The sequence below is a fragment of the Carassius auratus genome, chromosome 15 (assembly GCF_003368295.1).
Source record: "Carassius auratus strain Wakin chromosome 15, ASM336829v1, whole genome shotgun sequence".
NCBI classification, from domain to species: Eukaryota; Metazoa; Chordata; class Actinopteri; order Cypriniformes; family Cyprinidae; genus Carassius; species Carassius auratus.
The window spans coordinates 3,496,413-3,521,598 of NC_039257.1; the positions used below are offsets into that span (position 1 = coordinate 3,496,413).

Genomic DNA, 25,186 nt, shown 5'->3' on the forward strand with positions numbered 1-25,186 from the left:
GTCTCTGTGAGAAATTAGTCATATTTTTTCAGCTAAAATAGCTTTGTATATAAGCTTCTCTTATCTGGATTTTTCCAACGTGGGTTTTACTCGCGTTGCCTACAAAGCTGACTAATATCTTTAGTACACACCACTTTCATTTTCATCTACAAAGGGAGCATCGTTTAAACCCTATGGAACTTTATCTTAGTTCTATAAAATATCAGTTTTTATATTGTTTATTCAAGAAGTGTATGGAATGCCAGAGGTTTCCTATACACGCGCATATTGTCAACTGGTCTCAGTCACATGCTCACGTTTCAAGACCACACATCCTGAAAGCTCTTCTGATAATATTTGTACTCTGATCTGTTTTTGAGAGTAAAAGAGGTCTGTGAAGAGCTGGAAAAGAGGAAGTGGCATGGTGTTTGTCTGCTCTGCAGCTGCAAAGCCTGAGCTTCAGGAAACAGTGGGTGAAACTATCAACACTAGAAAACAGCTTGTCATGTGCGGTTCTATTTAACATCATGTTCTTGGTCACAATTAATTGGTGCACAATGAATTAAAGAAAAGTCACATTAGTGACAGGAGGTCAAAACATAAACTGGGCAGAAATTAATATTTCTTACAGAAAGCAGGGGTTTGTCATCAATTAGATGAGGTGAGACGGAGATGACAAGGTCTCAACATTCAAGATTTATTTTCATTAACAATAAATTATCTTTTTACAAAATGAAATCGGACAATTATTTGGCAACGACTCTTTTACCATGTCTGAACATGAGAGGTCTTCATGTGAACATGCACACAACGATAAAAACACCAACTCCAGCAGAGCAGCAAGACTCAGCTCTCATAGATGTTACATTCTCTCTTGGAAAAGATTGTTAAACCGTGTCCAAACCAGATTCAACTTTCTTTGTAAGTGGATGTTTTTGAAAAATAATAATAAAAAAATTATAATATCCTGTGGTTCAAAGAAAATATGGTAGGATTGGAACAACATTTATTGAAAAAAAAATCCCTTAAAGTCAGTTCATAGCAGCAATCCTGTTAGTAATGCAACTGCATATCATATTTGCTATATTTATATATTTTACATATCCTTATGGACCAAAAAGAAGAAGAAAAAAAAAATAACCATGGTAAATTGTGCTTATTAAAACTTCTTAAATCATGCAAAGAAAAAATGCATACACAATTATATAAACTGGATATAAATTGTTTGTGCATCCAAAAATGTGATTAGTTAATATTAAACTTTATCGTGGAGCATTTTCTCTTTCAGAATGGACAAATGGCTTTTTGCTGGAAAGTTACCATGTTGCATCTGGTTAGGACACAGTTGTTAGACTGGTTTAACAACATTACTCTCTTGTGTGTAGTGCGTTTGTGTAGGAAAACATGGTTTAATGTGTATGTGATTGTACACACACTTTCATGCAGCACGTGCAAAAAACGCCTCAGTGTTGTTCATCTGCAGTTTTTTCCTCATTCAAATTACCACATTCAAAATGCCATATATATGTGCATTTGATTAACTTCGCTCGCTTATTTTCGGTTTGTTCTTCATGTGGATGGGAGGAGGATGAGCTGGATATGGTACAGTACATCCTCTTTGTCCTAAACCAGTAAGGTGTGACCATGCACATTAATACATTCCAGAGAAGCATTACGACTTTACAAAAGTCCTGATGTAGCGTTTATTTTCCTTCACCACAAATGTGTCAGAAAAGTGGTCCCCGTGTGTGATTGTGGAAGTTGAAATCCTTCATGCTGACAGCGTGTTAGGACTGTATGGAAGCAGCGATTCAGAAACACAAGTGCTTATAGTGCAAGAGCTCTTCCACGACCCTGTTGAGTCCTCAGTGTGACGCCGGACACGTATTCAATAAAACACTGGACACAGAATGACTAGCGGTCCGCCACGACTTCTAGGGGGCGCCGCTTCCAGGTCAGGAATTAGGAGAACGTAGGATGGTTGTGGTGGTTATGCGATGCCATTTCTTGATTCTTATCTACAGGTCAGTCCAGGTGGGAGTGTATTGGGGGCTTTTGGCTGGGCGGCGCCCCCTGGAGGCAGCTCTGGCCCCCTGCGCTCCTTCCTGAGCCTGCTGGATCCGTTGACACTCTTTAAGGTTCTGAGCCCGAACTTCTGCGCTCATGATCCTCTCCACCACACGGATGGGGAACCAGCCTCTCTCACCATCATGCAACCTTTCACCCAACATCCAGCCTGAGGGACAGACACGGATATGGCATGAATGTTCAGAGAAGAGAAAAACAGGAAGGATGTGTCACAAAAATAGTAAAACAGAACAGGTGAAAGGAAGCAACACAGCAAGCGAGACAAGTGTTTGCAAATGACAGCAGATGATGCAGAAGTGAAAGACAAGGTCACAATTCTGGCCAAAAACAGTGAAGTCTGATGAAGTTATTGCAAGTCTTTCTTTTAAGGCAAACAATGACTGATTTTTAAGGATGTCTAGCATTTGTCAGTGCGTTTGTGATCTCTTACCATCATCGGTGCACTCCAGAATGTGCAGCACATCAGCCATTTCTACACAGAGCTCATCAGGTTCCTGAGAGGAGTACGACTGGATGCACTGAACCTGGGGAGAATCTGACATGCACCAGAAAACAATAAATCATACTGCACACAGATACAAAGAAACTCACCAACTCAAGTCAAGAAAGTAAAAATTACATTAAATTACATTATTATATTCATGTTATTAAATTATATTATTAGAAAATTTAAATATTACAAATTGTATTATATCAATTCCAATAGTATTTGTAATATTTTAATGTGTAATATTTATAAAAAAAAAAGAAATTATAGTATTTAATTATTTTCACTTACAATATTAAAATAATATATAACAAATGAAAAGATTATTTTTACATTATTTTATATGTATATTTAAATAAAAAAACATACTTTATAATGTTAGAAAATTTAAAAATATATTTTATGATTACAAAGTAAAATAAATATTTTTAATAACTAATTTAATTATTTTTAATTATCATATTTTTTATATATTATTCAATTATTTTATATTATTATAAATAAAACAGGCATTGTATGCTATATTATTTACTGTATAATATTAGAAAAAAATATTCATATTATTTATTATATTATTTATTCTATTTGAAATCAAATGAAATAATAAAATAGCCTTTCATGTCACAAATTTATTGGGACAGGAAGAAATAAGACAGTAAAAGATGATAAAAAAGGAACGGGACTGAGAAATGGGTTTTTTAATCAATTACAGAGCTAACTAGTACGATGACAGAAATAGAAACTGTGTTATTATGACAAATAGAGATGGGATCACCTTGTCTGATTCAGACACCAGATGTACCCCATTTTTAAATTTAGCAGCTTGAGCTTTTATCCAAACCAATGTTCATTCAAGATATGTCTTTAATTCAAATCAAACGCATGCATACAGTAGGGTGTGCATGCATGTATGTGATGTACCTGGTTGGTGAGTGCTGGTGGAGAGGAATCTCGTACGGCGGTTTGGAGTCAAAGCATATATCCAGCGCAGTTTATCGCTTCTGTAAACATTCAGAGAGCCATTAGTGCACAAAGCAAACATGTACTGTAATCTCTGTGATAATGGTTCAGGACTGCGCGCTCACATGCTTTCAGTCTTGAGCATGTAGCTGACTTCTCTGTCCTCCTGGTTCTCCAGCAGTTTCAGCACAAACACTGAGGCCAGCATCTGACCCTGATCCTCCAGGTCTTCAGTCCTCAGCATGGAACGACTGCAGGAGTCCAGAACCTGGTACTTCTCTCCACTGAAACACACATTTAACACAGATACAATAAAACACAATACCCAAAAACAATCATGGGAGAGTGAGACTAGTGAGTAAACACCAGTCAAGTATATTACTCAGACAACATTTAGCCATTTTGACCCATTTCAGAATTCATTCATTTAATTTTTTTTAAAGGCCTATTCACACCGAGAACAATAACAATCACTATATTAGGGTCCACACTAATGGACAATATCATCGTTTTGTGTGGATTCTAAAATTAAATACACTTTAACTCATAACAAATTAAAACTAAATTAAATATCTATATTATAATTTTGAACAATTCATTAAAATATTATAGCATTTTTTTAAATTCATTAAAATTCTATATTTAATATGGCATTATGTATTGTAGTTTTTATTTTACAATATTAATCAATACAATTTATTTTATCCATTATTATAATTATTTCATTTATAATAGTTAGAACTGTATTTATTATTATACTGAAATTCTTCATAATGATATAAATAAATATTTGTCATTATCTACTATTACATTACCTGGTATATAATATTACAAAATATAAAAAATATAATTTATTTAACAATATTATTGTCCTCATCAACAGAAGACATCATTCCGTTTCTTATCAGTGACCGATGACATCGTGTGGTGCAGCTGATGAGGTCACAGACCTGGAGCTGCGTTTGGTGATGAGCAGCAGGTTATTGAACAGGAACAGGTAGATGGGGTGATAGAGCTTGCGGCTGCGCATGGTCCTGGTGCTCTTGGGCCCGGACATCTGCTGCACCTCTCCCTTCTTCAGGAGCCAGCGAGAGTGAGAAATCACCGGCACTGACTGCAAACAAGAGAATACGACTGCACTTTACAAAGATGAGGGTTGGAAAAACTTCTTACCAAGAGCACTTGTAACATCTAGAGGGATAGTTCACACAAAAATGTGTGAGTTACTGCACCTCATATTGATCCAAACCCTAATGACTATTTTACGTGAAAAAAAGGAGATATTTAACAGAATGTTCACACTTCTCATTTTTATAGAATGAAAATGCATGGCAATGAATTCAAGATGTGTGTGTGCGTTTTTTTTAATGTCACTACGTTTGACATTAATAAACCAAATGACATTTATTCTCATACAGTATGTATCATAACTGAATGAAATGCATCAAGTTTAAGTCAACAAATGCAAATAAGAGCACAATTTTTAGCGCAAAATGGCTTACATTTTATTTTGTTAATCACATATAGCTATTACCATATTTTCCGCAAATATGTTGCATCTGAATAGTTAAACCGGGTCAAAATTTGCATTGTTAGGCATTGCTTAGAGAAAAAATGCATTGGTGTATCGGTCACATTTTATTATTACAATGCAAAATCCTGGTAAATAAAACAAAAAAACGCATGTAAATTAGAAAAATTTGGAGTAGGATTTAATTTGAAATAATTTTTCACTTAATCGCTACTAAATTTCACAAGCAATTAGAAACATCAAATAAAGAAAAAATATCTTATTGTAAAACATACTCAAATCTTTGTCTGTTTGTTTGTTTTACACCTGTGAATGTTATTTATTTTATTTCCAGTGAATTAAAACATTTTTGACACTTGACCGTCACCAGTCTCTATTTATCTCATTATATGGAAAAGAGCAGCTTTAACGGTCTGCTAAACATCTCATTTCATGTTCAACAGAAGAAAGTTAGTCATATGGTCTGGAATGACATGAATAAATGATATTTTTAAATGAACTGTTCCTTTAAGTACAGTAGAAGAGTGTGTTCAGGGTTATGGCATGACATCTTTAGTCTTTCAGTACCTTGGATTTGAATTCAAGCGTTTTCTCGATGCTGATCAGCTCCTCGGTGCGACTCATCTTCCTCACTCCTTCATTGCAATCCTTCACAATCTGAGAGAAACCCACATGAACATTAATATCCTGACATGTGGGGATTTCCCATTCACTCCTATTTTAAAAAGAGATAATTATAAGCACTCTACACTAACCCACATTCACACCCCCTAACCTTGAAATACTTTTGCATGCATCTTTAGATACAGATTAGACCATTATTAAACCCATTTTTAAACTGATTTCCTTGGGAACGTCTCCAGTTCATCAGGTTTTACTATTCCCTCAGAAATGTTGTCATCACAATTAGAAAAAACATACTCCCACACACAGGAACAACTCTGACTAGATGATACTTTGAGTTTCACTTCAAGTTGGAGTTCAAGTATCAGCTGTTTGTTTATCAGACGTTTCAAACTGCAGATGACCTCTGGGACATAAACCTTGCCTTGTGGTCTTCGGAGACTGTTTTAAATGAGACCCACTTAAGTGTCTTGATTGTGTTAATCAGAATCATACGTTTGAGCATTAAAAACATTTTGCATCATTAGGGAACTCATAAAATAGAAAGTTTTGTGTGGTCACATACAAAACCACCACACCATCTGATGCATGATGTATTTCCAGTTATTGCATGCTATTTAAAGGACAAGAGTTAAATTACGCACTTTTTGTTGTTCAATATTTTCCAAAAGCATTAATATAGTGGTGATATATTTCCTTTCAACAACCACCACATGGATATATTTAAGGTCTGACCCAAACAACAAATGATTTGCAAAGTAAACAAACTAATTCATTTCATGACAGATTAAATTGATTTAACATTAAATGACTTTATTATATTATTATTAATAATTATACATATAAATAAAATATAACATATATCATTTTACAATATAAATAACAAATATATATAATTATAACATTTTATAACAGTATAAATAAAATAAATATCATATTCCATTATTTAAAATTAGAAATGTAATGGTAGCAGGCTTAAGGGTAGGTAGTCAAATAGGTTTATATTTTATATTTTGAACCTATTCCCAATTCATGTAGTTTTTGTTGTTAAAAATTTAGCAAAAGCATATGGTGGTTCCTTAATGTAGCGATGATGTATTTCCTGTAAACAACCACAACAAATCTCAGCATGGCATTATGATTTTTGCCATAAAAGCAATTTGAGTCCGAGGACTTGAATAGCAGTTGAATCATAATAATGTGAATGACGTGAATGCTGCAATAATGGCTTTCGAATGTTTGAAGAAAATAATTAAGAACAAAAAGCAGCATTCCACATCACAGCTGTTAAAGTCAGAGACAAGAGGTGTGGCGCGGTAACCTTGGTACCACGAACAATAGAGTGAGACGTGCTTGACAGGTGAAAGTCCAGAGACAATGAGACTTCCCATCAACAAGACTCATTACCACACCCTGGAAACAAAACACACACACACACACACACACACTTACCCTTTCCAACTCTTGATGAGCCAATATTGCAGTCTTTTCTCTCTCCGAATTTTCCTCCACCTTCTTCAGAATATTCTGGAACAAAAAGAAGCAGTTTTGCTAAATTCAGGCTAATTCTAAGACATCTGATTCTCTACACAAGTTCCTCAAGAACAGTACCTGAACAAGTAGTTTGAGTCGTGTGATCCGCTGGAAAGGGAGGATGAGGAAGGAGGTAAACGAGAGGCCCTTCACTTTCGGCTGATTCTCCAAAATGGATATATTCTCTCGGAAAAGAGAATTTTCTTGTCTGAAAAACAAATACAGGCATTTATGAACAATTGTGTTAATGCATATATAGTCGGTCATTTTAAAACAAACAGGCATCGATAGGCAAGCTACACACAAAGTAGCTAATATGTGAATAAATATGTGGAAAATATTCAAATTCTTAATAATTAGAAAAAACCCTAAATCTTTTTTTTTTTTTCGCTTGGATGCATTATTATTTTCATTTCACACTACTTTACATCATGTGCTTTGCTGTGGAAAGGTGTGTTCACTTTTTCCTGGAACACAACATTTTTTCTGTTTAACTGCATTCGCTTTGCATATTTGCTGTTAGATTATAAGATATCATAATCATAAGTCTTGACATCGTGATTAAACCACATTTACAGTCCACAACTTAAAGTAAATCATAACGTAGCTGGAAATGGTCATGGTTTATGGCAGTAACCAAGAGAAACTCAACACAGATCAGATATTCAAATGCAGATTGTGTACTTTATCTCTTCAAAATAATTTGCATAAATGCACATTTCAAATTGAGTCAGTGTCATGTTCAATGGCCTGAGGAGGAGAGATATGTGCATACTACTTAAGTACTCTTTTACTTTTTATTTTATTTTGAACTTATGGCAGTCCAATCAAATAATAAGTAACTAAAGAGGTGTTTTAAAAACGGTTACTGATTTTACTTCTAATTTTTTTTCATCACACATCTAAATGGAAGGAACATTGCATTGTGGGAAACATTATTCTGAGTAGTGTGCTTCTAATCTGATTTTGCCAAAATTACTGGATTCATTTCTGCATACAGAAACTTTGCATAGTATGACTAGCATTTTAGTATGATTTTACGAATATAAAAATTAACACAGATTTTGGACAAATATGTGAAGTTTAGCCTTACCAGCAGGTGGCCTGAAGAAAGCGGCTTGAACTGAAGTTTGCAATGCACTTTGATTGCAAAAGAGAAATGAGTTTGGATAGCATCTAAATCTTCATTTATGCTACTTAAAGATAAAAATAGTTTTAATTGTTATAAATATAATTATTATTTAGCAAGATCTTGCCTCTAGGACTAGAAAATGAACTACTTGCAATGAACTTAACTAGGTCACAAAGCAGGAAGATGGTTTATGAGGTTAGAGTAGCTATATCTTAATGAACCTGTGTGGTTTAGAACAACAAAACATCATTGTTTCTGATGCACAACCCAGCTGCTGTTATGAACAATGTACACGCAGAGTGGTTTAACCCTATCTTAACAGGAATGGAAAGCACTGAAACTCCTCAGGGCCGATTCGCAGAAAGTCCCAAGAGCTTTACCCACTCACAAACACACACGAATGAAAGCACCTACACAAACCCTTATTACACAACACATCAGAGGCCAGCGAGGTCTGAAGCCTCAGGCTAGAATCCAGGCAGACAGCTGGTCTGTGAGACACTGAACATACATGCAGATTTACACAGCAAATGCACTCTACTGTCCTAAAAAAAATACCCCACCTTTATTGTGCACACCCACAATCAATAACACTCATGACTTCAGAAGACATGGAACATGGTTTATGTTGCATTAAACCCTTTCACGCTATCAGTAATCCAGCTTTTGAGCTCTTTAAAAAAAAAATACAGGTTTGGGACAGCTTGAGGGCAAGTAAATGGTCACATGATCCCTTTAATAAATGTAAAATGTCATGGAATTTCACTAAGTGAAGGAAGCGTGGGAAGACTGCAGGTGACACATTGATGCATTGTTGTTGTTGTTGTTCCTTGTATAAGCCACACCCACCAGTCAAGTCAAGTCACTGTGTCACATTTAATTACAGGAGTCATCACGTACAACGTCATGCGTTTCGGTTACGACACAAACAAGGAAATACTCTTATGTTCTAAAGCTTATTACGCACAGAGGCAAAGAAAGCATTTCAGACCAGAACTAATCTGCATGTTAGTTTAGTTGTTCACCAGCCAAATTCAGCATGATGAAGCTGGTAATGTTTTGCATTAAGATCTTGTTTAATAACACTAGTTAATGCATTAGCATGAACGAACAATGCAACTAACAGTTTACCTAACAATGCTTTTTTACAGCATTTATTAACTTTTTGAATATTAGTTAATAAAAAATGATGATGTTAGTTCCTAGTACATAAAATTTTTATTTAAATAATATATTAGTAAATGTAGAACTTTACATCACATATTGTTCATGTTAACTAATATACATAACTAATGTTAACAAATGAAACCTTACTGTAAAATGTTACGGAGTAACTCAATTTTAACTAACAGTTATAACCAAACTTTCACCTTTAAGACAACTGTTTTGCATTAACAGCTTTCTGAAGTGTTTTCCAAAATTTTCTGAAATTTGCAAATGAGACGATGTCGAATTAAATATGCAATAATTGGCAGAATTTCCGGAATAGGAATTTAAACATTAAATTAAGTCATTTCAAAATTCTTGTTTCATTAGAATTAGTGAGAGAACAAAAAATACTGTCAACAGCTAGGGGGAAAAAAAGCTTTTACCAACTTTTTGGGGAATAAATTGTTATAGAAATCAGTTGAATGATATATAAACAAACCCCTCCTGTAAAAACATTACATACAAACTGTAAAATTTAGTGTAAGTGCAACTGAAAACTTAATAAAACAGCATTTAAATATATGTGTTATAACTGAAATATACAGACACAAATAGATAAAGTGCATTAAAATTAACACCTCAGTTTTTGTTGGATGTTTCCTATACACTATTCTGAAACATGACACATTACGTAAGCAAAATAGCCCAAATTTTCTAAATCGATCAACTATACTGCATTCAAAAAACTTTCTTAGTATGTATTTTGTGAGTGTAAGGTAACAAACTGACAAACTGACATTTCTGAACTCATTATATCTTATTTCAGTTTTCTTACAGTATCCGTCGGTAGTTCTTCTCCTGGTACGCCTGGTTGATGACGTAGGTGACGAAGACTTGGAAGTTTTTAATAGCGTGAAAATGAACGATGTCGCACACGTCTGAGATCAGGATGGACTCTTCGATCCTGTGCTCCAGATCCATGAGGAACCTGAGGAAATATGAGGTCATCGCCATTATACAACAATATTACGGCTGTGGGACATTTTGGATATACAATCAAGATATGTAGTTAAGTGGCACTGGGGAAAGTACATTCTGTTTACATGTGTACGTAAGTATTAGCATAGTTAAATATATGCAAACAAACATAACCGAAAAGTTTTGCATGGGCAATAACTTCAGAAATCCACCAGCATTAGTATACATCTGGCCAATTTAGTTTAGAGCCACTATTGATGCAGAAATTGAACATTTCTCTTAGCTTAGCTGTGCACCGACACTGCAAACACATCTTATGTAAGAAAGAAACTCAAATCAATCTTGTACTCCAATGTTCTTCACTGTTAGAGAGCAGGTTTGGAAGGGCGAGCTCCTCCTGACTCATGCGCATGAATCATCGCATTAGTGGGCGGATTTGCATGCTACAAAGCTACTGACTGGAATCAAATCACACCAACACTTTAATTTTAGCCTGTGGGCAATAATGGGTATCAGGGTGAATGGGAGGAATTTTCACTTCTGAAATATGTCTGAAGCAAGATTTTGTGTAGTTTATTAACATTGATCATTACGTGAACAAGTTTAAATAAAGTTTGAAGGCTATTTATTGTATTAGTAAAGGCAGATGACATAATATTTGACTTCACATTTTTATTTTTCACGTTTTTTATAAAAATGAATAATAATAATAAAAAAATATATAATATTTTATATATATATATATATATATATATATATATATATATATATATATATATATATATATATATATATATATATATATATATATATATATATATATATATATATATATAATAAAATAGAAATTAGTAAACTAATAAATATATAAATAACATTACTTATATTTAAAATAGATATTTCTTAGAAAATATTTCTATTTTCTAAATATAAGTAATGTTATTTATATATTTATTAGTTTACTAATTTCTATTTTATTATATTATATATATTTTTTAAATGCATCTTGGATATATTTGTTTTATTTGGAATACATCAATTACTAAATATTTTCTAAATATATTAACAAATATTATGAATTTTATTTTCTCCATATTTCTTCTGATATGTGTTTATTATTCTGATTATATTGATTTTCATTATTTCATATATTCAAAACATATTTAACATATGTTTTAACGAATATGTCTTAAGCTGTTTTTTTACGTTTTTGTATGTTTATATAAAATGTATATTTGGAAATATATTTTGGATTTAAAATGAAGCAAAAAATATATTAACATGTATGACCGTATATTCTTGATTCCTCCTGATATTTTTTTGACAGCATTTGGTATATTTTAACATAAAATACATTGTTTTTTGCTTAATTGGAACTAATAATGCTAATGCTGCCACTCAAACTTTAATGATGAGAATTCAATGTGGTCTAGGCAAATGTGGTTTAACATTTTTGCCCCGTTGGCCACCTACTAAAAATAGAAACATACATTGGCATTGGGAAACCACAAGTGTAGCAAACTGATTGCTGACCACATAGGTTGCCCCAAAACACATACCTCTCGCTTGCCTTCATGATGTCCTTAATGTTGGAGAACAGGAAGTGCATGTCAGACTGACTCAAGGTGTTAACAAGCAGAGGGTTTCGTAGAAAGTCAGTTTCCAGCAGCTCCAGACTTTTGTAGTACGATGCCTCAGATGTCACCAGTTCAAACATGGCCTACAGAGAGAGACAGAGACACATTCAGTTAACATGCACTGCTATTGCTGAGTGTATTTGCTGTTAGCACATACAGTTCAAAAGTTTATACTCCATGCGTCTCACCTCCTGCACTATGATCTCCTTTGGCTCTAGGGTCTTCAGTAGTCCACTGTTTTTCACAACCTCCAGGTTTTGCCAGAGGCTCAGTGAATGCATGCCGTTCCTCAGCTGTAGCTGCAATGCGGGCGCAGCCGTGACCCCTGACCCCGCAGCTGGAAGCCCATCTCTCTGTCGACGCTGCTCGATCTCCTGCTGCTTAGAGGTGTCTCTGTACTCTTGATACAAAACATCTGGACACAAACACATTAAACAGCACAGAATGATGATTCGGAAGGACACCATTTTCACACATTTCGATATTTTAGCACATATATAGATGTTAAAAGCGCACTATAATAAATGCATGTTTCTCCTTCACGCTTCTAAACATCCAATATGGCAACATGTGCCTCTTACGAAGTGGCTTAGTTCGATGTAAGTTTGTGTGAAGCTTTTGTTTGTTCATTTGCAAAGCATCTAAACTGAAGCCACTTCAAGGCTACTCGCCAAGGACGCTATTTTTTATGCAAGTGTTACATAAACATTATTTTAGTAGAAGTGTAGATATATACACACACATGCATACATACATGTGTGTATACATTTGTGCTCAGAAGTTTACACACCCTCTGCAGAATGTGAATAATGTTAATAATTGAAACTAAATAAGAGGGATCATGAAAATTGTTATGTTATATTTTGTATTTAGTACTGTCCTGAATAAGCTATTTCACAACAGATGTTTACATATACTCCACAAGACAAAATAATAACTGAATTCATAAAAATGATCCCATTCAAAAGTTTAAATAACTTGGCATCTTAATACTATCTGTCATTTCCTGTATATACAGGAATATATATGCAAAAATAATAATAATAATATTATATATATATATATATATATATGTGTGTGTGTGTGTGTGTGTATACACACACACACACAAAGATTTAAATCTCCAAAACTTACATTTCAATAACATATTACATATCAGTAATACAAACTGAGAACAGTAATATCAATAATATAATAATAATTATATTTAGAAATAAATAGCTCTTATCATGTCAAAAACATATTTTTCTGAGTAAACCGAAGGCTGGATATGACTGGATTATTTATCTCATAACAGTTTTTTTTTTTTTCAGCATTCGAAGATAACTCTGTTGTGACATCCGTTTCTGCTGACAAAGTTGTGCAAGTTTACTGCAGGCTCCTCGAGCCCTGAAAACCAACTATGTGAGCTGTGGATCAAGATTGACCTCACATTCGCTCATTCTTTACCTTTCTGTGCATCTACATTATAACAGCATGTGCATACTGCATATATGTGTGTGTGTCGGTTTCTCAAATGGGTGACTTTGTACAGAGGAAAGCAATTGCATAATGTCCTGAACATTCAACAAGAACTTCAGGTGGGTGTTCAGCACAGTCGCTTACATAACAGAGTGAGAGAAGAGAAGAGAAGAGAAGAGAAGAGAAGAGAAGAGAAGAGAAGAGAAGAGAAGAGAAGAGAAGAGAAGAGAAGAGAAGAGAAGAGAAGAGAAGATGATAAATGTCAAATAACAATAGAATAATGATAGAAAAATATAAATAGGTATAGCTAAATTTCCATTCTTATACATATATTATGAATGTGCATTCCTGAGTTCTTATTAAAAAGTTTTGCGTTCTGTATAATTAAATAGAAGGTATTTTTTAAATATATTTTGGACATAAATGTAAATTTACTGTATCTGTATTTTCAAAACAGATATATTTAACAAATATATTCATGATGACATACACTTTAATTTAAAATACATAAATTAGTAAATATATTTAAAAAAAGAATATATATTTATTTATTTATTTATTATGGTGTACTTTTTAAATTAAAATACATGACTAAATATAGTATTTAGCAAATATTATAAAAATACATTTCTGATTTCAATTTTGGCAGTTTTTATATATTTACATAAGATTTTTTTTTTTTTAATATGCAATGTCAAATGTATACAAATTATTACGTATATTAAAAATAAATACATTTTAACATATTAGGAATATATTCCTTATTTATCCCTCTCTGGTAATTTTAAAATGAAATACATAGTTTTGCTATACAGGAACTGATGCAGCCACTTGATGAGAAATCAAGGTGATGAGGAAAAAATGATAATAGACAAGACAACAGGTGAGATGAGACAAATAAAATAGATGAGAAAAGAAAAGAAGTGATGAGACATGAGAAGAGATGAGAAACGAGAAAATGGACCAATACATGAGAAAAATAAATGCAACAAAATGATGAGCAAAGAAATGAAAAGAGCATACAATGGAGAAACAGAAGAAGAAATAAGATGTTACCCGAAGAAGCTACAAAAGAAAGAGGAGGAGAATAGAGGAAGTGGAAATAAGTGGAGAAAAGAGAGACTTGGATGCAGATACAGGAGAGAGAAATAGACGAATAATGAGGGAAATAGAGATGATATAAAATTATGTTGCGTTGGCGAAGAAAGCAGAAAACTCTCTCTTGCTGTAATTCCAGAATATATTTAAAAAGACATCACCCACACACTCCACCTGCCCTCTTCCTACACACACTAACACACACTCGCGTCTCGTAAACATCTAGCACATCCATGCTGAAATTTCAACTGCAAATAAAGTTGCCTACACATCAGTTCAACTTGAGGCACATAAATTAGCATGCATCGTTACAGCACATCGGTCTCTTTCTCTTCCTGCATGTGTGTTTTGTTCACTCACCAACGCTCTTCACAATGTTGAGATTGCGGCAGGAATTCTCTACTGCCATCTTCTGCGGACTTTCACCATTCCTCACCAGCCTGAAAGAGAGAAAAACCCAATATTCAGTCACAAGCAGAGATAAGAGGAAACGTGTGTGTGTGTGTGTGTGTGTGAGTATCAAAATGAGAACACGTCAGGCCGCTCTCATAACACCCTACAGCTGTTTTAAGTCCTACTTATGTTTCTAAATGAGGGGAATATTGGTTCCTCACATTTTAATTCCCATTTAGCTTTATTACATTTGAACCCTGATAGACCTAAATAAGTCAAATCCATCAGCAGAGTCATGTGAGTACCATTTGAGTCATACAGCACATGTGCCCACATACAAACATAAAAAAATTAACATATTGTGCAAGCTAATATAAGTGCATAAATGAGCTCTATACATGCAACTATGCAAATATAAAAAATATTGCATGCATAAAAATATACGTATATTGAAACACGGGTGGAGAAATGACATTTTAAGCAGTAACAGCAGATTTATGCATAAGTATTGTACAATTATTGACAATTTTATGAGATCACTTAAAAAAAAAACTTATGTCACACAGCAGGACAATGAGCTGAAAAATATTATTCTTAAATTATGAAAATTGTGCTTATTCCCTTATACATATCCATATTTATTTTAACCAAAAAATGCATAAATGTATGAATATTTAATTAAGATAGATAGATAGATAGATAGATAGATAGATAGATAGATAGATAGATAGATAGATAGATAACATTGTTTATAAATATATAAATGCACACAGTCTATGAAGTTATTTAAGTTACTCACTAAAAAACTTCTATTCTGTCTGTCTCTCTTACCGGAGTGTGATGCTGTCAGGGTCAACAGTGGTGTGAATGTCATTATCCTGCACAGTGCAGGCACTTGTCGTCCGTTCACTCAGCTCTTCCATTTCTTGTCTACGCGCCCAACCTCCCGGCGTCGCCAACGGAGACCGAGAGCGAACTCCTCCCAGCACAGTAATCCCGTTGCTCGGCAACGAGATTCCAGAACGAGAAGGTGGACTGATAAAGACACATGAATATTGTTAATATTTAAATAATGAAAGCTTTGAAGAAATTCTTAGTCTTCTTGAAAGATCGAGTCCCCACTCATAGATATGGTGTCCTCTACAAACATGACCACATGAACACAAAGAGAAACAGCCAAGCCCAAACACAAAGTCTCCCACACACCTTCAGTTTTCAACTCTAAACTCTCCCACCCCCACACACAGACAAACATCTCTCATCCTGAGAAGATCATACCATACAGAGCTGAATCATAAAATCACAACACACAATAACTCACACACAAACACTATCACAGACAGACAGAGAGACAGACAGAGAGACAGACAGACAGAGACAGACAGACAGAGAGATAGACAGACAGAGACAGACAGACAGACAGACAGAGACAGACAGACAGACAGACAGAGACAGAAAGACAGAGAGAGACAGACAGACATAGAGACAGAAAGACAGACTGAAAGACAGACAAAGAGACAAAGAGACAGAAAGACAGATAGACAGACAGACAGACAAAGAGACAGAAAGAGACAGAAAGACAGATAGACAGACAGACAAAGAGACAGAAAGAGACAGACAGACAGATAGACAGACAGACAGACATAGAGACAAAAAGACAGACAGAAAGACAGACAAAGAGACAGAAAGACAGAAAAAAAAGAAAGATTATATATGTACAATATTAGCATGAATAGTTTTTTTTTATAATTATTATTATTTTTATCTACATATCTGTACATCTATATTTCTGTATAACTTGTTCACCGTTTATTGCTTTGGCAACATTGTGCTGTTTCACAGTCATGCCAATAAAGCTCATTTGAATTGAATTGAATTGAATTGACAGATAGACAGATAGACAGAGAGACAGAAAGAGAGAGACAGACAGAAAGACAGACAGAGACAGACAGATAGATAGACAGACAGAGAGACACAGACAGACAAAGAGACAGACAGATAGATAGACAGACAGAGAGAGAGAGAGAGACAGACAGATAGACAGAGACAGAAAGACAAACAGACAGATGTGTTAGTGTGCACTCACTGATGCGTTCTGGGAGAGGGTAGAAGTGGATTTGCTGCAGAGGGGCTGAGTCTATTGAAGGAGGCGGGGTCCACTGCTGGTTTAGGAGAGGAAGTGGGGCCTGATGGAGAGAATGGCAGGGGCTTAGATTAATGAGAAATAATTGAACAGCATAAATGCGCTTGGACACATTTGGAATGGACCAACACGGAATTGACCTAAAGCACTCCTTGTATGACAGGCCTAGACTACAAAAATGTTTTCATAAGGAGAAAAAAAAAACATCAGAAGTACATGGTATCAGAGACAAGTAAAACCAATTGATTGGCTAAAGACTATTGAGATGATGAATCTGACTGCCAGAGACTTCATTACAGGCCAAAAAACATACTGGTTTTTCACTACTATTTACCACACACACATTCACACACAAATACACACCGACAAATCAAACACACACACTCATGTAAAAACACAGAGGGCCCATTGTGAATGCTGGCTGAGCTGCCTGAAACTTTGTGGGCACAGGAATGTGTAACTGGGGCCTCAACTGGAACTTTCAGTAACTGTGTCTATGTGTGTGTGTGTGTGTGTGTGTGTGTGTCCGTGGCTGCCGAGAAAGTCTGTTCAGTTTCCCCCTGAATTTGTCTCCTCTGCAAATTCTGAGGTCTCATGGACAAAGAAAGCATCCGAAATGCTTCATTACCTCCTTACACTGTTTCCCTTAGCTGCTCTCTTGACCAAGCCGTTTTCTGCTCGCTCGGTCACATGTAGTTATATTGTAGTGTGCTATTAGTTTTCCTGGATTGTGAGATGACTAGGTGTGATCAGGAAGACTGCACGGCATGTTTGTCAAACTCCTTAAATAAATATTGATCCATGTCAATAAAACTCTGTTGAGCACTTGACAGACTTGTAAAGGAATGCTAAAGTTTAACTGCTATGAATTCAACTGGTGCTTTATAATATGTTCTGGCCTAATTTTGAACAACATTTAAAAATGTATAAATGTTTTCTAATGTTAATAAAAATATAAGGATATCATTTAAAATTTACTATAAAGTCTAACTACCTTTTTTCTAATTAAACCAGGTGAGCATTTATTTTTAAATGAATAAATGCAATAGATTGTGTCTTGGGCATCTTCTTCTTCATCCAGCAGATTCCAGTTCCTACATTTAGTCTATGAGAGAATGTGCACTTGATCTGAGGTTTAAACCACACCTGACTGACTAACCAACATCACGGCTGTGAGTACAAACTGAGGTCAGCTAAAAGAAGAACTCCTAAAATACAGAAAAAAAAAACAAGGACAGAATAGATCGGGGTCAATTTGTTACACCACAATGTGACACTAAAGTTATTTTATGGTAACACTGTGCATCGGTTAATAATTGGCTTTAAACCCAGTTTCCAATAGTGTCACCAGATCTGGAGCAGCAATCAACAGTGAATGGGGTTATTTTCCCAGAAGGCACTGCAATTTGAAAGAAAACTGTAATGATGCATGCCGAGTTCAAAAAGTGTGTGTGCTTTGTATTGTTTGAACCAATCAGCAAAACATATGGTACACTGACTAACTATAGTACTCGCTATAGCTAGACCGAGAAGTCTAGACCGTTTAGAAAAAAATAGTCATGTTACGTAACATTCAATACTTCAAATGTGATGCATTACTCCCCTTTTTATAATACAGTCATATTTAATATAATATACACTACCAGTAAAAAGCTGAACATGCCTACTCAGTCTTTATTATGACTATTTTCCACATTTTGGAATAACAAAATAAAAATAAAAATATACAAATGGAATAATGTCATGACCAAAAAATCTAAACTATCTTTTATATGACCTTTTTGCACATTCTGGACATTTACTTAACTTTATGAAATGCATCCTGATATACCTTTAAACCAATATTGAAGAAGTGTATTGTGGACTACCTGTGTACATAATAAACATTATTAGGTCAAATGTTTCAAATTATATTTTTATATATTCTCAAACATTTTAGATTGACTGGTAGTTTTATTATTATTATTATTATTTTCTTTTAACTTTTCTGCATGTAGAATATAAAACCCAACTTGATTTGGTTCACTTTCATATAAATAAACAAAAACAATATAGGTCTTTTAAATATTAACCTTTTTACCCAGAGATACTTGTTTCCTGGTTAAGGGTATCAACACCGCATAGACTTTGTACAGTAAGACTGGGGGATTACCGTACAGAGTGTGCATTGCACTTACACTAACTTATGAAGCATTACAAAACAAACAGATTTACATTTAACATTAGCAGTGGAGTAAATTCTCACAAACACCCTCTGACTCTTCATATTCACACCAAACTGTCAGTGAATAAAGAAGTGACAAATTCCAGAACAGCACATATTCACACAGTCACATCCTCTCACAAACACACACACGCAACAGTCACAGACAACTGCAAAAATCAAACACCACACCAAAGCGGAGAGCATGACCTATACTAAAATATGCTGAACAGCGCACTGTATTCTGGGTAAGCAAGTCACCCAGATGCACTTAAAACTTTAGCAGTGTCTCAGACATGATGAACATAGATAATAATCAGTGGAGCTACCTGTTGAATCTGAAGCGTCATATAAAAATAAACAACAGGCCAATTAACCCCAGTTTACAGGCTCAATTAAATGTGTTGCGATAAATGGCCGTGTATTTCAAAATAATATTAAAATGTTTATTTTATTGAGTTGTTTTCGCAGGCTGCACGCAACCTGACATCATATTTTGCATTCTATCTCTTCCCTAAATTGTATCTCGAGATTAGAAAACATTCAAATGCATTAGAATCCAATTGATGAAAAATATATATATATATATCAAAAACATACCTACAGCTATAATGCAGTCAGATTTGCGAGTATGAACTCTGAAGAACTGGATATTTTTAGTGACTCTAAAACATACTTTGCAACCACGAGTGACTCATGAGCTGGATATTTTTAAAAAGTGCATTCAGGGTCAGATTCAAGAACAAATTAACAATATTTCACACAATTAATGTACTGTAGTTGGATTGGGAGTATGAAGTCTCACGATTTCTTTTCCTTATTATTATTATTATTTTTTAATGAATCTAAACATATGGTGCAAGTGACCCCTGTGAGCCAGATATTTTAAAGAATGTTTACTAAAGACTCTGGTTTAACAAATCCTTAAATGAATGAACACACTAAGAGTGGTTCTTGAATTTTATTCACTTAACAAACATCATATTACTTTTATCCATGTTAATATGTTATGAGAAGCATTCAGAACTTCTCTTCTCTAAACAATTAAATGTCTTCCTATGAGCAGAAAACAACAAGTTTTCTCCTTTTTATCTACTCAAAATGAACACCAATTAACATATTGCAAATCCACCATTTAAGAGGGCTGTTAGTCAAAAATGACGATGCCTACAAAGCAATTTAAGATTATAATAGCATTAACATTGACATTTTCTTTAGATAGCCTAATTAAAAGCAAAGTTTCATTTTTTTTTTTTTTTGACAAAAGAAGGTAGGTGTGCATTATACTAGCTTTAAGCAAATATACAGAATTAATTTGTTCAGCCATATAAAACATCTTTCTCTGGAAAAACAGGTGAGGGCCTATGCATAATACAATCATTAACTGTGTCACATAAAATGCAAAAGATGCTGATTGCCAAGGACTTCACACAGCATTGGGTTTAATGTGTTAATGGGTGATGAAGAAACCAGTGTATGATCTATACACCAAGGATGTATTTTACTGGCCTAACTAATAAAATATCATGCTGTGTTGTTTTGCTGGTCAGCTTTAGCAGTTACTGATTACATAAATAGGCCTAGAACATGTGAGCAAAAAAAACCTCAACTGACAGCCATTCAATAGCAGCATATTCTGATAAAAGTCATTTTTTGAAAGACAGAAAGTCACAAGAGATTTCATCAGTGACACATTTTAGATCAGTTAGAATTGTGAAACTGACTTGAGGTATCGGTTTACGGTCTGATAGTGTAATGTGGGTTCAAAAATGGTCACAAAAATTGAACACCCAAGAAGCAAAGTCAGTCACTTCAAAGTTTGAGCACTTTCAGGGTTTTACGTGCTAGCAGAGCAACTAGAAATGCTAACATAGAGCCCTCTTCAGTGGTCTCTTGGACTTTATACTGACACCTACTGATGTGGAGGTACCATCACACAAAAGCAAAGGTCTTCAGTTGAAACAATACCTTATATTCATCAATTATTAATTCTGCAACCAAATGTGACTGATAATGAGATGGCTACCAAGATAAAGTGAACAATATTCATGTGATCTCAATGGCGGCCACCATAAAGGAGCTTTTATGGACCACAGATATGACTTATCCAACACATCATCATGAACACTTGCCCAACATTACTATTAATATCACTTCAAAAACTATTTTTTGCAACATATGTAGAGATTATGTAAGATTCATTGTTTACGGAGGTGCGCTGATGAAAGGGATGTCAGTTTCATTGTTTATGGGTTTAAGTTTGACTGTCATGACAATAATAGAGCAGGTCTTTCTAATGCTTTCAAGAGGAACATCACAGTGTCATCTACGGAGATTAATCTCAACAACAGAGACACACCTAAGAATATCGGGTTATTTTATCATTCAAATTCTCCACAATGGCTGATTTGGTCTAAGTAATGCATCTATAAAGACGCTCGTGCTCATAAAAACAATTAAACCAGTTTCTCGAGTTTCGGGCGCTTTGCAATTTACCGCGGGGCAGAATCATGTGCTTTCATTCGCTCTCTCAGAAAATCTCTATCACTGCTGTCACTCTTCAGTGGCATCAAATCAAAAGAATCCATTTAATGCATCAAACTCAGCAAACATGCCTTAACTTCTTGAAGTAGCAATTAACTTTTGATACTTGTGTAAAACTGCATTGATTTCAGTTATGGATTCACCTCCACTATTAAAAATAAAGAGGTTTTCACAGCGAAGCCATAGAAGAAAAGAACCCTTCTGTGATGGTTCTTAAAAAAAGTTAGTGTGAAGAACATTTGAATAATCTAAAGAACCTTGAATGGAAAGGTCAGTGCATGTTCTTCATTTAACCTTTATAGATGCCAATAAAGAGTTTTGCGCAGTAAAGGTCACAAGTAAAACCAAGAGGGTTAATTTTCAGTAAAGCTAGTCTACACAAACCTTAGAAAACTGTTTTACAACATACAGTGAACAATAGGGCATAGACCCCACCACATTTGCTAGGTAACGCTAATACAACAAACATATCAGTTTTAGAAGCATTGGCTGCATTGTGTCTCATAAAAAGTTGTGCTCAAAGCTTCACCCTTTTATAACATCATTTATCATTTACCTATTATAATATAATTTAACAATAAAGCTGATATTATCTGTATACTATTTAGGGGTGCGCGATATATCGGCGATGATTAGTTCACATCTAGTCAGTAAAGCCGGTTATTTAATCAGTGGTAAATTCAATCAGGTGCGTGATTTCAACACAGAGCAGTTGTTAACTGACAAACAGCGCAAATCCACTTTATTATCAGCTTAGATTCATGCACCTGATGGGATTTAGCCTACTGCTGATTAGATAAGCGCTTTACTGACTAGATGCGCATTAATCATCAGCCGATATATCTCTTGCACCCCTGTTACTATTATGCCTATATTATAGGGTTTTTTTTTCCCAAAAGTTTTTAATTTTAGATTTTTAAATGTTTAAGTTGTAGTGGTTTTATTGTTGTTTTTATGTATTCTAGAGTTCAAATAATAAATAAATAAATGGAAGGCTCACTTTCTTGTTGTTCTGAAGATGAAGACAACTTTTTCTTTCTCATTGAACGGTAAAACCGTGAATTCCTGCGTATCGGAGCTCTCATGGACAATGTCTCATCGTCGTCATCATCATCATCCTCGCTGGGCAGATGGGGCACTGGCGCCTGAGGTTTTGGCTGGACCACTTGAGGTTTATGTCCCCACTTCATTCTGAACAGGGCTGTCATCGCCATCAGCTATCAGTTACAAGAGCCAGCAATTCATGGAATAATCCCCATCGGACAAGCACAGCAGGAATTCCCATCCATACTGAATCCAAAAGTTCAGGCTCCCAAACACACAATCCCACCAAAGTCACAGAGAAGCTATGCACCCTTTTTCTAGATAATCAACTCTCTCATTCTTCTTTTGCCTCTTTCTTTTTCCTCTGCCTGAGGGACAGGCGTGTTGTTACTGACTAGTTCAGAAGTCTAAAGTCTGTCTTTCTCTCTCTGAATCCTCTCCTGTCTGGCAAACCTGTCCTTTGGCCCTCAGTGTCAAAGTTCTCCCCCTCCTCCCTCTCATTCATTCTCGCCGGCCCAGCCTCCCTGTCTCTCCCGCCCTCTTGTCCTCCTCTATTTCACTTGCCTTACCCTGTTCTCTCTTAAGCGCATAACTTTCAGCTCCACGTGTCAATCAAACCGGTAGAGTTAGTCATCTAAAAAAGCAGATCTTGTATTTTTAGTTGTCACTTTGCTAATATGACGTTGACACCTCACCCATGATGTCTCATCAAACATCACTATGACTTCTCCCACACTCTTTACAAAGGCTGCGCTGTCAAAAAAGACCTACAACAAGTATGTTAAATACAACAAGATTACTGGAGTATGTTTTACACAAAATGCTATTTTAATATTTTCTACTTCAGAAATTTGTGGTAAATTCATTGTGTTGCTTGCTGTTTCTTTGGTTGTGAAATTTGGTCTTCATGTTTGTTTTTTGTCTTTTTAATTTATTTTTTTAAGTTAGAATTTTTGTTAAAGGCAACATTTACATTTTTTTCATTTGTGTTTTTCATCTAATATTTATATTTTATTTCATTTAAAGGGTTTTTAATAGTTTTAGACAAAAAAAAAAAATACAGTCAGCTAAGTACTCAGGGTTAAAAAGTTCTCTCTCTCCTGCCTGGCCAAAAGCTCTCAGTCTAATCCCATTGTGCTCCTGCTGATTAACACACATTGACAAGCACACAAAAGCACAGACACACACACACAGATCAGAATGTGCATGCAACCACAAACATTTACCGAAAAATAATCCTAAAATTTCTATTGAAGCATGAACTTCACGCACATGGAATAACATGCATCAAGCAAAGACGTAAATAAGACACACCTGAGTTAGGCAATTTCTGTCACAAAAAAAAAGGGGTTAGATGTCTCTTACCATTACCTAGTCAAGCCAAAGAGCCAAATAAGGATATCGTACTTTGTTGCCAGAATTGCTGGATAATGTAAGTTAAGTAAATCAGAGAAAACCAAATTTACAGTCTTCTTTTGAGTTTGCATGTTGCCATACATTTTAGATTTGGTATGTCCCCACATAGACAGCTATGAATGTGTGTGACTCCGAGTATTCAAAGTTAGGGAGTGTATAAACAAAGCCTGATGTCTGTATTGAGTTTCGGGATGGAATATGGATTCACTGAGTCTGTGGATTTCTGAGATTATGTAATGCCAGTGGAAAGAGCCCTGCGTCATGTGACGGGCACACCTCACTCTTATAAACTTCACCTGTGAAGAACAGGTGTGCCGCAGTTCTACAGGCTACATGAGAAACTGCCCAGCCTTGTCTAAACGATCATCAGCAGTGAGATCAAAGTCCCTGTGATAGCAGTTTTACCTCTATAATGCTTATTCATTAACCGTGTGAACAAATATTGTTTGTGATGTTGCTTCATATTAGCCTATGAAAGTTGCTAATATTTTTATGTTTTAAACATATGCAAATAAATAATAGTTTTAATTATAGTTGTCATTAATACTTAAATAAATAAAGTGGAATCATAGGGGGAAAGGGCATTTCAATTGAAGTATTCCTGGAAAACCAGCTGAAGAGCAGTTTAGAAAGGCTAGGAGAATGGCTAAAACCAACACAGACTGTTTTCTTTAGCATTTTGGTGGTTTTATGAGTCATTAACAGTGGAACTTGAGGTTTGTCATCATCTAGTGGTGAGGTTTGCTTCTTATGCAGGAGGGCCCTATGGTAGGATACTTCTGTACA

General features: G+C 34.9%; 1 protein-coding gene across 1 annotated transcript; it reads right to left on the minus strand.

Annotated features, from left to right (window-relative positions):
• Window positions 1–631: 631 nt before the first annotated feature.
• Window positions 632–23,672, minus strand: LOC113114772 (ephexin-1-like). The gene is made up of 15 exons (XM_026281763.1): window positions 22,941–23,672; window positions 17,137–17,236; window positions 15,882–16,085; window positions 15,018–15,097; window positions 12,287–12,513; window positions 12,021–12,181; window positions 10,319–10,471; window positions 7,281–7,410; window positions 7,122–7,196; window positions 5,613–5,702; window positions 4,465–4,628; window positions 3,640–3,798; window positions 3,476–3,555; window positions 2,498–2,602; window positions 632–2,215 (listed from the first exon to the last, which is right to left on the minus strand). The coding sequence occupies exons 1-15, from the start codon at window positions 23,152–23,154 to the stop codon at window positions 1,998–2,000; spliced, it is 2,160 nt and encodes a 719-aa protein (XP_026137548.1). The 5' UTR covers window positions 23,155–23,672; the 3' UTR covers window positions 632–1,997.
• Window positions 23,673–25,186: the final 1,514 nt, after the last annotated feature.

Coding starts and splice junctions, on each gene's coding strand:
- LOC113114772 (XM_026281763.1), bottom strand. CDS start 23,154: ATGGCGATGACAGCCCTGTTCAGAATGAAGTGGGGACATAAACCTCAA. Junction 4,629..5,612: donor CGCTTGAATTCAAATCCAAG/GTACTGAAAGAC, acceptor TCTTGTTTGCAG/TCAGTGCCGGTGATTTCTCA. Junction 2,603..3,475: donor CACCAGCACTCACCAACCAG/GTACATCACATA, acceptor GGTGCATGTCAG/ATTCTCCCCAGGTTCAGTGC.